Source organism: Nomascus leucogenys, chromosome 8, assembly GCF_006542625.1.
Source record: "Nomascus leucogenys isolate Asia chromosome 8, Asia_NLE_v1, whole genome shotgun sequence".
NCBI lineage: Eukaryota > Metazoa > Chordata > Mammalia > Primates > Hylobatidae > Nomascus > Nomascus leucogenys.
In genome coordinates this window covers 100,129,900-100,144,125 of record NC_044388.1, presented here as the reverse complement: position 1 = coordinate 100,144,125, position 14,226 = coordinate 100,129,900, and the positions used below count along the sequence as shown (strand labels likewise).

Sequence of the window (14,226 nt, the reverse complement as noted above, 5' to 3'; positions counted from 1 at the left end):
CTGTGTTTAGGGACCAGGACAGCTACTCCAGTCAAGCCCTCCAAGAGCTTTCCCTAAACTGCTTCTTAAATGAGCCACCCGGGGGATAAGGTGACCATTAAGTCACCCTCCACACAGAATCCTCTTTGGAGAGACAGCAGAGTTCCTGGGCCCCAGCTCCAGTGATCCCTGGATCCTTAGGCCAGAGGTTAAGGCCAGAACAAGTCAGCCAACTTCTGGCTCCTCTGCCACACGGGCTGGGGCCCTCTTGGGTCCGGGGATGAGGTGAGTGGGGTGCAGGGACACCCTCAAAGTCCCTGGGTGAAGGACGGGTTCCACCCAAATCCTTCCCTATCCAAACTGACCAGGAGAAAAGATCTAACCGAAGAAGGGCTCGGAGGCCGGGAGGCCACTGGGGCCGCTGCTCCTGCTCCCGGAGCACAGAAGCTTCTCCCGTGCTCCCCACCTCCGCGGCCTCCTAAAGGTCACTTCTGGGCCCGCTGGTCGGGCAGTGTCTTCTCGTCTGGCCCCCAGGGAGGTCTGAGGCGAGGAAATGGCTATTTGGGGCTGGGCCCGCGGAGCCAGGTGTAGAGATCTAAATGGAGTCTCCTTCGGCGAGGGCCAGGCCGGAGCCTGAACTCCCAGCCCTGGCCTGGCTAAGTCTGACCAGTCAAGGGTCTGGGGACGCGATCAACGACAAATGTTGGCCCCGAAGATTTCGGCCTCTGAAACCGCGCTGGGGGTTGAGGGGGATCCCCGATTGCCGGAAAGCTGGGAGCGGCCCAAGCCGGCTGGAGCCCCAGTGCTCCCGGCTGGTTCGCCCTTCCCTGGCGCCGCCCGCGGCGCCGCCAGCAACCGGAGCCGAGAGGTGGAGGAGAGCACGGGGCTGTCGACCCCGGCACCGGGCAAGGTGAGAAGGGAGCCGCCCCGGGCCGCGGATGGGACTTCGCTTCCACTTCGGAAGAAACGCTCTCCTCTACCCGCCAGGGCCGAGATTTCGGTTTCAACCTTGTTTCCCTTCTGCGTCCCAGCAGCCGGGTTTCCCCCGAACCGGGAGCCACCGGCTTTGCATTCTGACCGAGGATCCCCAGCACCCAGTCCCGTGCGGCACGAAGGACGCTCCCCAAACTTCGGGGAGCAAAGGCGCTGACTGGCCCGGCCCCATCCCAGCTCTCAGCCCCGACCCCACAGCCGCGCGCCTACCGTCTCGGTGTCGCCGCGGTCGATGGCGGAACTGATGGCGGGAGCCTCGCTCTTGGCCCTGCGGTCCATCTCGTCGATGACCCCGTGCACCTCGGGGCCCGACAGACTGTGGAACAGCATCGCGGCGGGACCGGCGGGACCGGCGGGGCCGGGGGCGCGGCTTCTCCGAGGGAGGGCTTGCCCCCCGCCTCAGCTGCCTGGCGCTCCTGGCGCTAACGGGCCCGGTGCATCGCCACCGCGGCCCCGGCCCCGCCCGAGCTCGGCTGCGCCCCCAGGCCGGGCTCCGGGCCCCGGGCGCTCGCGGGGCAGGACGCCTCCCGCCGAGGCGCGGGGGCAGCTACATTGCGGGGCGCCTGGGCGACGGCGCCAAAGCCAGGGTCACAAGGGCACGGGACAAGCGGGGCGGGGGGAGCAGGAGACTGGGGCAGAGGTCGGCGCCCGCCGCGGGCGCTTTCACGCCGCGGGCATCTCCCACCCGGCTTCAGCGCCCGGGGCGCAAAGCAGGGGCGCAAACTCTGCCCGAGGCGGCGACGGCTGCGGTCGGGGTTCACCCAGAAGCTGCTAGGTGCCCGCGGCGGCCCAGCTGCCTGGACCCCTCCCCTCCCTGGGGTGCGCTGCGCCCCCAGACCAAGGCGACCCTCTTGGGCGCTGAGTCGGCGACTGGAGTAGGGGTTTCTCCGAAGCCTGCGAGCCGAGTCGAGCCACCGGGAGAATTGAAGAGGAGGAGGAAGAGGAGGAGGAGGAGGCGGAGGAGGAGGTGGAGGAGGAGAAAAAAGAGGAGGAGCAGAGTGGGAGGAGGAGCCGCCGGCAGCGGGCCCAGCCGCGCGCAATGCTCTCCAAGCGCGCGCCTAGCCCAGCCCCGGCTCTGCAGTCCGCGCCAGCGCAAGCCTCCGCGCCTTTTCTACAGCCGCGCCTGACATCACGTCCTGCCGCCGTGCCATTGGCCGCTCGGCGCCCCAGGCCCTGGCAGCGCGTGCTCCGGGAAGGCGGGAGACCCAAGAGGGAGGGGAGAGGCAAGAGGAGCAGAGGAGAGTCGAGATGGTGGGAGCTGGTGGGCGAGGCTGGAGGGCGGGGGTGGGGGGGGAGGCAGGGAGGAGGGAGAGCGCGGGGTTTGGAGTTTTTAAGATACGAACAGCTTCCTGCGATATCTTCAGAAAGGAAAATTAAACCCTCTATCCTAAGAAGGCGCAGCAAGGGGATGCTCATCTCACTGCGGTCTCCCCTCGGCCTGGAGCCGCGGCCTCAGGCACCCGCCTGGGAGGCCCGGGAAGGCGGGCCTGGGGCAGAGTTGCAAGAGCCTTCGGCCGTTTCCCATCGAGCTCCGCCTTCGGCCCGGGCTCTGCACAGCGGGCTGCAGGCGGCCGCGCAAGCCTCCTGGGTACCCGGCTGAGCCTGAGTGGCGAGACCGGCGAGAGCTGTGACTCCCGGGGAGGGGGGCCAGCCAGCATATCCACGCTTCAAGCCCGCTAGGGCCCAATCGGCAGCCCAGCGTGTAGCTTCTCGCTCTTCCTGGTCTCTCCCCAGCCTGGAAGAGTGGGGGCGAGCATGGCTTTAGGAACTCAGAAAGGCCAGGGTTCGAATCCTAGCTCTGACATTTACATGCACTGTAACCTTAGACAGTGACTTATCCTCCCTTAGCCTGTTTCTGACCTTTATAATGGGAGACAAGAAGCTCTCCTCCGCATGGATGTGGTGATTGAGACTGTGGATGTAAAATGCCTGGAACATAGTAGGCACTTAGCAAATTATTTCATCACTCCCTCTTGCTCCTTTTCCATTAAAAACTTTCTCACTCCAAGACACATTCGATATCAGTGAGGTTCTTAAAAACCACAGGCCTATTCTCTGCCCACTAGGCACACCATGTCTCAGACCCCGCTGATGGCGCGAGTCCTCCTTATCCGCCTGGCTGCACCACCTCGCCAGGGGCCAACAAACTAGCATGCTGGGTAAATCCCAACTGCCACCCCCAGCCTCCAGGCTTCAGGCTCACCCTAGAGTCTCAGGACTGGAGGGAAATGCCCAGGTGTCTGGTGGGGGAGGGATTTAGGAAATAAAATGATTGTAGACAAAAACTGAATAAGCACGTCGGTTCCAGAGTCCCATCTGGGTCTGCTTCGGAGGCAGGTTTGGCTCCGTCTAATAGGGACAAGGCGGGTGTCAGTCTGAAATGACTTGTTTGCCAAGACAGGTAAGGGGATAGTCAGGACCTGCAGTTTACCTCGCAGGGTACAGAGTTGAGGCATGAAATCATGTTTTTCACGTGCGTAACTTTCACACACAAATATATGTGTGCACAAATATATGTATGCCTGTAATGCCCAAGCACATGAACTTGTGTTCATGTGTGCAAATACACATGTTCATCTCTGTTGGCAATAACACAGCCAGCACGAATTTTATCTCTGTTGGCAAAATCACAGCCACTATAGAGCTAGGGTCTTACACATGCGCATCAGGTGTAAGTGTCTAGAGCTGGGAAGAAGGATGCAACTGCAAAATGGTAAATTGCACGTTATACCTGCACTTGCGTGCTCAGGCGAGTCTACTTAAATCACTGCAAGTGCTCCTACGAGGTCGTTTTGCATATTTGAAAAAACTTGAAGTTACAATTATATGTGTATATTCTGCATGTGTACAGATGCCCCAACGCGAGGGAAGGACCACTAAACCCAAAGACGCGCGTGCCCGTGTGTTCACACAGACGTGTGCTTCAGCGCCTGCACACGGCCGGCGCGCAGGCACGCGGACGCCTACACGAATACATAGGCATGTTTTATTGACGCATCTGGGGCACTTTCTTTCAAAGAAAGTAAGGAATGAAAATCCAATCTGAGAGTCACCAGGGTTCATCTGGAGGTCGCCCAAGGGGTAGAAAAAATTTGTAATGACGCTAGAGTGTTTGTCCTTGGTGCAACTCCACTCCCGGGAGGGCTGGATACAATACGTTTTGAAAGCTCGAGGGGTTGCCTTAGGATCTGGGGGCGGGGGGTGGGGTACTCAGCAACTCTTGCCGCGGGCTGCTCAAGAAACGTGGAAACACACCCTGCAACTTTCCACTCCCCCGTACATATAGGCACGCGATTCCGTCGCCACCTCTCGGACCAGCAGCCCACGTCCAACGCTGGGCCGACCCCAGATACCCAGGCAGTCGGGATTCCCGCCCGGTGCGCTTGTCTATTCATCCCTCTGCGTCAGGCTGGGACGCGCTCCTTCTGTAAAAGGCTCAAACGCATCTCCCGCCGCGGGGCGGGATCTGGGCGCCCAGGCCCCGGGGTCCAGAGGCCGGTAACTTTGCTAATCTCCCCCAGCGGCGGGGAACGTCGCGCAACCGCTGAGCCCTGTCCGCCGAGACTAAACAAGGAGAGGAACAGGCTGTAAACACACATCCTGACACGTGAGTGACATTTACGCGGTGCGAGAAGCCGCAGCCAAGGGAAAGGCAAGGGGTGGGGGGAGCGGGCACCCACAGGTACGGAACCTTCGCAGGCGCCGGAAACGGCGGCCCCTCGACCTCCCCCTCCCCCCGAAAGTGGCAACGAATCCCTAAGTCCCCAGAACCTGCCTTTTGTGGGAGGTGACAGGTGAACGGAATTCAGGTCTGGCCACTCTCGCCGCTGCCTACCTCCCCACCATCTGCTTCCTCGCAGACAAGCAGACCCGGCGCATAATGAGGTAGCAGCCTCCAGCCGGCCACCGTGACTAACTCAGAACAAAAGCGCTCCCTCCACGCCTCCTCCAACAAAGGGGCCACCAGCCCCGGCGCTCCCCGAAGGCTGCGGGGCTCCCGGCTGCCGGCTGCGGAGCTGCAGCGCGCAAACTTCCCGGGGCTCCCGGGGCTGCCGGCGCCACGGAGCCGGGGCCGCGAAAGGAGGAAGCGCAAGCCGCCGGGAGAAAGTGAGGCCAGACCCGGCGGGGGAGAGGGGAGGGAGCCGGGCGGCCGCGGAAGGAGGGTGATTGATCAGCGCGCGGTTCCCGGCGCTCTGTCCCGTTATTAGAGGCGGCCAAAGCAGGGCCACGCAATAACCTCAGAATCGCCAACTAATTGACGCTGCAGGCAACTACTTCATTGTGCGCGCTGGTTTTATGTCTTCATAGCCGGTGATTGACAAGGTGTAATTAGTCATCTCACTCGGTGATAAACATGGGCACCCTCCTCCCGCGGCATCAGGCCGTGTGTACCAGCAGAGGAAGCGATAGTTGACGCTGATATACCATTAAATCAAAATGAAGACGTTCAGAAGTGTGTGTTTGCTGTGACGCTGTGATGGTTTATTTCTCAAATACGGCACCAACAGATTTACTTGATTTGCAAGTTAACTACAACATTAACTGGTTTTATTTATTTTGCCTCTTCCTTCCTCTTCCTAGGCAGGGATGTTGCTCTTGGAGAATGTGAAGACAGTTTGCTTCTTGACAAGCGAGCGAACGGGCGCCCAGATTTTTGCAGCCTTTCCGAGTCTCCCCCGAGGGAGATGCGGCAGAGAAAACGCCGAATTTGGGAGCCACCAGGGAAGGATCCGCGCAGGGGAGCCGCCCTCCTTGGCCCCAGACCCGCCTGCCTGGGGCCCCCTTTGCTCACTGCCAATGTATGGTCTGAAGCTCTGAGGATGGTGTTGGGGACTGGGGTCGAGGGAAGCCTCTTGAATAATAACTGCAAAGAAGAAAGAGGCGAGAACGTCTCCCTAACCTCGAAGCAGAAAGGACTGTGTTCTTAAAGCTGTTGGCTGCAGTCACAGGGCCAGTTGCCCGCCTCTATTCCCTGAGTAAAGTGTAACATCTTCTGTCCTCCTGGCTTGCTTGCACCATTCAGCAGATTATACTCCTTCCTCACCAAAGTGGGAATGCTCAGGGAAGAGTGTGTGTGTGTGTGTGTGTGTGTGTGTGTGTGTGTGTGTGTGTGTCCCCTCTGCACTGAGGCTGCTGTTAGAGATGTTACCGATTTAAACCTTCCAGAAACCTGGAGGTTTACATTTTGTAAAAGGAGGGGACACTCCTGGTCTCTCTCAACCCCAATTCTGGTTAGAGTGGCAGGGACTGAACAAAGCCACCAACATGCAAAAGTCCATCTCCAGAGTATCATGCATGCCCCCAGGAAACCCCCAGTGGGATATGCTTCCTACACTTTCCCCTTCTCTCTAACCTCTGTCTCCTGTTTGTAAGGCAGAGGAAGGGTGATTCCTTGCCACTGCACAAGAATGCAGGGTTAGGGTTATCTCCAAGAAAGGGTGGGGGTGAGGCTGAGTCACAGGGAGAGCAGAAAAGCTCTGTATCTTCAATGAGGACCCACACACACACACCTTTCCCAGGCTTGTGGGCCTCATTCAGCAAAGCAGGGAGTGTTTTATGTTGATGTGAGAGGCTGTCAGTCAGCAGTAAATCAGTTCAGGCATAGCTATCTCTTTCTTTATGAAATCAGCTCATTGCCTTGGTCACACTACACAGAAAATCTGCTTATCACCGCTATCGACAATGAAAATTAGTGGAGCCTTAGTTGTTCCCGAAGAGGAACCCCGTGTCTGTGACACTAGAATAGATAAGTGGCTTGGCCTGTTGCAGGCAGAGAGAAGCCCAATTCCTCCTCCTCTTCTCCCTGCAGCGATCTGAACAATTCTGAAACCGCCTCCCTGGGCATCAGCTGAGCAGGTTGGGGAACTAACCAGGGCTCTCTCTCTAGGGCCCTGTTAAATGCACTGAACTTAAAATGAAACACGAAGTGTGAATTTCAGGTTTGAACACGATGCATCAGGAAACGTGGAGGTTGGCAGCCCTTTTCCTCCCTCCTGCTTTTTGGTAGCAGGTATTAATATTGTATTAAATGTTACGAGAAAGTAAAGGCTGCGGAGAGGAATGTGCTCAGATGCAATTTTGTCAAGGTTTTTATCTGTGATTATGATTCCAGATGTAGAAACTCCCGGAGGAGGGAAATGAGGGGCTGCTGGCATGTGACATGTGTTTTAAGGTGTTTGGCAGTGTTTCTCAAAGTGGTGACAAAATGTTCAATTTTATTACAGGGAATTGGTAAAAGAAATATGAATACTAGGTCAGAGATTGTTCACCTCAGCAAAAGGATTTACCATTATTGATTAGGGTGGGGAAAGTTTGTATCTAGGCCCTGCTTAAATCACATTGTCAACAATATAAATCTGTCAGATCAGATTTTTCTTAAAGAACAATTGTAACAAAATACACTATAGCTAATTGCATCCCCTCATGGCTAATTTCCATGCAATGATGTAAATTTCCCTGGAAGCAAAACCAAAAAAAGTAAATGTTGCAAAAAGATGCCATTTTTTTCCCCAACTGGTATAACTACAGTCATTTATTGACAATCGTTTCTTTTTAATCTAGCCCAGAATAATATCCAGTACTAGTAGGGCCATTTTGCTAACCTGGTTGCTCTGCAAGCCTTTCAGGTTGAAGCACAAAAGCAACAGCTACAAATTTCCTCACATAGGAAACCACATTTTGCTTAAAGGAGAATCCGAAAGATTTTGTATGGAAAAAGTGGGGACGGGGGTAGAGGAGGAAGCAGATGAACCCTTAACTGGCTGACAACTCATATTTCCATGCACTTGAGACTAAAAATTTTTCCTATCACAGCCTTCTTCATTCAAAGGCATCTCTGCCATCCTTCTCTGACAGCAGGACACCTCTAAACTCCATTTCTAAGCACAGGTTTCCCCATAAACCTTTTATGAGCTTCCCATACACTAACACCAATCGACTGGAGTGCCCAGGCAGCACTGACTGGAGGTGGGTTTGGTAAACATTTCTACATAACAAAAAAGGAGTTTTTAGCTAAAGATGCTGGACTTGGCTCCTCCTTGGGTTCTCAGTCAGAGGACGAGGGTCTCTACCCACTTGCTGGAGCCACTGCTTTACAGATCACCCCATGTCTAGCACACCCATTCAGCCCCAGCCTCTCTTTAGTCCAGGCTGAAGAATGTTGATTTGAGCTTTCCAGCCACTGGCACTATTTTACCATCACAAAGCATACTAGGCTCCCAGCACAAAGTGCAACTTCCTAGGAAGTAAGACAATTCCTCTCCTAGAAGATGATGTAGGATGTGGTAGTTTTCCGAGGGGAACACTGAGGTTGCAGGGGAGGAAAAATGCCCAGTGTGACCACCATCTCTCCCCCTACACTTTCAACAGGACCCCTCCCATACCCGAGTCCAACTTTCCACTGGTTTGATTAGCAAATCTCTACTGCTTTTGGGAAGTTGGCATTGTCTCTTTAGGTGAGGAATGAGTCATTTCCCACATATGCTTCAGCTGAAGCCCAGTCCCTTGGCACCCCTCTCCAACATTTTTATTCTTCCATTAATTAAAACAACTAATGTCCCATTGATTATCTTTGCATGAATGAAAATCATTACAAGCCCTTGCAGGTATATGAGAAATTCTGTTTGCTTAAGTATTCACACTTTGATTTCCTATAGGCTAATTTTCTCAAGCATAAAGAAATTCAAACAAAACAAAACAAAAACAAAAACAAAATCTCCTGGCACTTTGCAATAAAATATGAACGCTAGTTGTAATGAGCTTGTGCCGATCTCTTGCAGGAAGAGATGTTCAGATGGCCCTGTTTTAGTGCTGAGTTTCACTATCTGGTGATGGATTCTAGACAGTGAAGGCAAACATTGATAGGTCATCAGACTCAGGTTTTGAATTTGTGTTTGTGTTGAATGAGATGAGCTCACCCAAATTTACTTTTAAGCTACCCTGTCAGCCCTCGAAAGTAAAAAGGCAGGGGACAATCGACACTATTTAGAATTTCCCAGCTACTTGGCCATTTCAGCTTGCATCTCCATTTCTGGGGGCTGCCATAATTAGAGCGATCTATTTTGCATTTACTTCTCTTTGCAAGCACTACATTATTCACTCTTTCCTGTGCTTATTAAACAGTGCCACCTGCACCAAATTCAACAAAGCTCTTCCATCAGTCGGGCCCAGCGAAGGATCCCAGACCATATATTATCATTAATTGAAGCTCAGTTGAATTGTTGACGATAGAGTCAACAGCAAAAGCAACACATTTTCCAAGACCTGTTTATAAAAATATTTTAAACAAAAAAATGCATTCTACAAATTATTATCTTTTACAAACTCATTTCATTCCTTCTGTACAGTAATTCAAGCAGCAATTAGCAAGTCTTTTAATTAATGAACTATTCCCTGTATGTCACCAAGGTGCCTGCAGCACAAATGTCCTCCTTTATAGGTACCAGCGGATGCAGTCGATAGTTTGTCCCCCAAAGCCTTAGAAGCTGACTACCTCGATAGCCCTAACACTATAAAAAGGATGTGAAGAGCCAAAGGCAAGGCTGGAAAGCAGAGGACAATTTTCAGGAAAGTAGCCATGGACAGTATGAATCCAGAGAAAGGGAGAGACAGGAGAAAAGGAACCAGCAGCAGAGGAGAGAGGCAGAATATGAATGTCTAAAGACATCCATGGCTAAAGAAAGGCACAGAAAGTTTCTAGCAAAGATGGGATCATCTCTGAGCTTCAGGTACGTTATAAAGGAACTTTACATCCTAATGCTGATGATTTACACATTTTTAAGAGCCTCAAACCTCACTGTGGCTTGTTCTTTTAAAAGCTTCCTGCTTTGTTCAAAATACTGCTTATCTTTGGTATTGTCAACAGCTCTGCTCTGGGAGAGATTAATTAAGTGATAGGTCAGACACAATGAGGTGAAAGGGCATGTCCACCCAATCAGGACTGATTCATCCGTTTCTAGGTGGATCAACTTTTTTGAGGGATGCCAATTTTGGTTCAATTTCCAAGGGGTTTTATCAATAGGGATGCCTCAGCTCCTCTGGTGAGGAGCATTTAGCTGGTAAAGACTGGTCTGCAGATAGAAAAATCAAAAATCTACACTTTTTTTTTTAAGATATGGAAACAAAACATAACTATCAATTGTCTGTATGCTTAAGTTTTACCGATCTGGGAGAAGGCTGATTTCTTGAATCCTTTTACAAAATACAAAATAGCTAATTGGGTGGTTATAATTAAGATTGCTATGCACCACAAAAAAAATAAAAATAAAAACTTCGCTTTCTCTCCTCCCCCCACTGTTTTCATTGCCCTTTTCTTTCAAGTCCACTTTTAATTTCTAGAAGGTAATATCAGAGAAAAATAGAAAAGAGAGAGAGAATGAAAAAGAAACAGAGAGATTTTCAAGGTGTCATCTCTTGGTGGTGGAGAGAGAGAATGAAAAAGAAACAGAGATTTTCAAGGTGTCATCAGCTTAATTTTTCCAGACCAATTAGAGGTTACCTTTAAATCTCCATCCTTCACCCCCCCCACACCTTTCTAAATAGATCTTTAGACTAGTGAGAAATTAGTTCATTGGGAAGGGTCATGTGGTTGGCTTATCAGGTTCCTAACCAGAAGGGTTTTAGGGACCTTAGACCCCACTCCTAGAAGTGGCACCCTCCCCATTTCTCTGGCAGTCTGGGTCAAAATTCTGGTTGCAAAATTGTGTGTGTGTGTGTGTGTGTGCGCGTGTCTGTGTGTGTAAGAGAGAGAAAGAGAGAGAGAAATAAACTCCCAGCCTGTGAATAAAGCTAGGCTCAGGTAAGGTGACTATTATTGGCAGACCCCAAACAAAACATTTGGAATATTTTTACTCTATTTTTTAACACTCTTGCAAACGAGCCTCACATTTTCCAAGGTATTTTGGGGGCAGGGAGGAAGTATGGGGGTGAACAATGGTTTGGGTTTATGCAACTGACCAGCCATTTCCCCTTCTCCAAAGAAATGTAGAAGGCTAGTTTCTTAACTATCTAGTTGTTTAAATAATCTGGGATCCATCTATATTTATAAAACTGAACAGAAAAACTTAACAGCCTGATCAATAGCCATTGACCGTCAGTGCACCTCGCACCCTAACATGCACAGCTTGATCATGTATATTTGATCATTGAAAAATTCAAAGCATCTTGCAGCAGTGTATCAAGCTTCCCATAAAATAGTCTGCCTCTTTCTGTGGTCTTAAAAGAGTGTGTTTTTCTCTCTCCTGCATTTATCTATCTATCCACCTATTTATCTACACACACACACACACACACACACACACACACACACATTTCCCTTCCTGGAGAATTTATTGCTCATATATTTGATGAAGAACAAGGTAATTAACTGCCTGCGAGGCTGTACATCTGGGCGGCACTTCATATCCATTGCAATAATAAAACACTTTTTTTCACATTTTAGCAAAAGAAAGGCTAGTCCTGCCCACAGATTCAGAGGACCCCAGAGTCTCTGTCTGCAAAGTCTCCTTGTTATAAATCCTGCCTCCCTCTTAAGTGATGGCAAGCACAATTGCACCAAGGGGCACTAAGTTTATCTGTGCAAAAGCATCACTGGAAAAGCTTGTCCCTTCTCAGAGCTTCAGCATCAGCTTGTGGGGGTTTGAAACAGACACAGCTGGCTCCTCCATCCCCAGCCTGCTTGGCAGCAAACCGGGGAAAGAGTCCAAAGGACTGATCCTGTGAAGGGCCACAGGTAGAAGAGATATATTTTGGGATCCCAAGGGTTGTTGTCTTGAGCATGTGTCGCTAAGAACCAATTACTCCCAAAGGACCCGATCCTGCAGATTTTTCTGATATTCTGGGGTCAAAAAATGGATTCCAAGTTTCTCCAGAAGGTATACCAGATCCATCCAAACTACTCCAAGATCCTGGGCAGAGGAATACAAGCTGGCACAAGCCTGCTCCAAGCCCCCAGCACAGTTCTTATAACTCCAACCTCAGAGACCACCCCTACCCCCCCAGCCAGCAAAACAAATTACCTGCAGAACCTCCCATCTCGGGACTCCCCTGCTCTGTATTCCCGACCGTGCCCCGCACAAATTATTCGGGGCCCTTCCTTTTAAAAGCAGCAGCATCTGCGCTGAGGCTCCCTCCTTTAAAGGGTGGGGGGAGACTTCATATGATAATATGTGTAATATGATATGGAATGACAGAATGCATGACAGTTGCCCATAATACAGAGAAGTCAGTCAAAGGACAGAGGGGACATTTGGATAATTACCATCTATTGGCTAGTCAATCACGCGAACAGAGAGAAACTGCACAAAACCCACAATGGAGTTGGGAAACAAAAGAGACCCGAGCCAGACTCAGGATTAACCGGTCTAAAGCGATCTAAATGCTTTTGTATCTGAAGAACTGAGGCTCCCGGGTTGCCCCCCCCACACACACCAACAATCCCAGGGAACTAATTGCGGGGATCAGAGTTAAAGCTCTCTCCCTCCTTTCCCATTTCTCTTTGTAGACTGCTCACCACGCAGAAAAAAAAAAAAATGATTTCTCTCTCTGTGTTCATTAAACTATTTTAAAGTTAAAGAGGTGGGGGAGGGGGATAGATGTAGCCCCTCAGTCCAGAAGCTGGGATTCCTCTGCCATCGAAGAGGCTGGGACAGTCTCGGTTGGTCTCAATTCTTTGTTTCAGGGTAAAGTCTTCCTTCCTTGCCCCGTGGAAACAAATGCCCCATGCACCTGGGCTGCGGCTGGGGAGCTGCCGCTTTCCTGCGGGCTGCCACGGATTGCTGGTGCCGTACTTTGGGTGAGGAGTCCCCACAGCTGGCCCCTGCACTAGAAAAACACAAGGTAGATCCCTCCAGCTGAAGACAAATTGGTCTGCACAGCCAGGATTACGGGGGTGAAGGGCAGCATAGGAATGGGTCTAGCCTTGGAAATGGGAAAGTGAGCCACAGAAGGTGGTTGCAAATTGTGGGGAGAGAGAATTTCCTTTTAAACTGGGGAGTGAGAAAGAGGAAGAAAAACCTTCCAAATTGGAGGAGGGAGAGGATGTGCTTAATTGGGGAAGAGGAATGGGAAAAGACTCCTTCTGCTTGAGAAGGGTGGCAAAGAGGTGATTCCTCAAAAGAGACACAGGAAAATAATGTCTATAAAATTTTAGGGACTCGGAGAGGATAGTGACAGAGGAAGAGAATTTCTTAAAAGAGAAAAAGATCTGGACAGAAGATCTCTGTACCTGAGATCTTCTTCTGAGACTGAGACTCCCCCACGCTCCAGACAGAGCGGCAACTGCCAGCCACTTGCCACCAGGTCCTCCCTTTGACAAGCCCAACTCGCCCAAAGCCCTCCCGGCCGCGACGGGGCCCTCCCGTGCTCCCGGCTCGGTGGCAGCGGCGGTTCCCGGTCCGGGTCCGCGGGTGCCTGCCGTGGCCCTGCCCGCACCCCGCGCAGCCCTCCAGGCCCCTGGGGCGCGCCGAGGCGCTTCCTTACCTTGGCGAGTCCTCCGCAGCGGGTGTGGCCGGCTCTGCGGGCGGCCCCGGGCCAGGGCCGGGGGGCGGGGGGCGGGGGTGCCGGGCTGGGGGGGAGCGGCAGGGTGAGGGCTGGGGGCGCGGGCACGGTGCCCAGCGGGGGTGAGGGGGCCGTCGGCAGCCCCAGGGCCCTCGGGCGGGCCGGGCCGAGCCGGAGGAGGTGCGCGGCGTGCTGCGTGCGGGACCGGGGAGGGGCGCCGGGGCCCGGGCCGGGGGGCGGAGGGCTCCCTCCTGGGGCGGGCGGGGTGCTCCAGCCTGCGGGGCCGGCCCGGAGCCGGACTAGGCGCTCGGGAGGTAGGCCCGGCGCCCGGGGAGCCGAGGACTGGGCGCGCGGATCAGAGGGGCCGTTTTTCTTGCCTCGGCTGACAAATCAATCAGGGCCGGCCGGGCGCCGGGAGCTGCCACCCGGGCTGCGGCGCGCGGCTCCCCGCTCGCCCCGCGCTGCCAGCTGCCGGCCGCCTGGAGTGGGCGCGGGCCGCGGCGCGGGGTGGCTGCGGTCATTAGGCTGCCGGCGCGTGCGGCCGGGGGCGGGGGCGGGGGCGGCGGCGAGCTCCCGGAGGGGGCGGCGCGGCGTCCCCCGCGTCCCCCGCGTCCCCGGCCTCCCCGCCCCGCCCGCCGCCGTCCCGCGCCCGCTAGCGCTCGGCGTCCCCCGCCCCCCCGCTCCGTGGCTGTCACCGGCCGGTCCCCCCGGCCGTCCCCGCCCGCCTCCCCCTGTGTCTTTCCATCTCCCGGTCTCCGC

The 14,226-nt window shown here is 53.4% G+C and overlaps 1 protein-coding gene and 1 long non-coding RNA gene across 4 annotated transcripts in view; one reads left to right on the top strand and one right to left on the bottom strand.

Annotated features, from left to right (window-relative positions):
• LHX2 (LIM homeobox 2) overlaps positions 1-14,005 on the bottom strand; it is a 34,010-nt gene extending 20,005 nt beyond the window's left edge. Inside the window, exon 1 of one of the 3 annotated variants that reach the window (XM_030817798.1) lies at positions 13,450-14,005. Coding sequence is in view for 2 of the 3 variants with exons in the window: in XM_003264113.4 (XP_003264161.2) it covers positions 1,183-1,302 (120 nt within the window). In the remaining variant the exon portion in view is untranslated. Of the gene's footprint in view, positions 1-1,182; positions 2,056-13,449 lie in introns of those variants that run through there. The other 2 variants (XM_003264113.4, XM_030817799.1) reach the window with 2 other exon arrangements.
• LOC115836381 lies at positions 4,250-5,970 on the top strand. Its single transcript, XR_004031422.1, has 2 exons — positions 4,250-4,579; positions 5,554-5,970. It is a non-coding gene; the product is annotated as an uncharacterized LOC115836381 (long non-coding RNA).
• Positions 14,006-14,226: the final 221 nt, after the last annotated feature.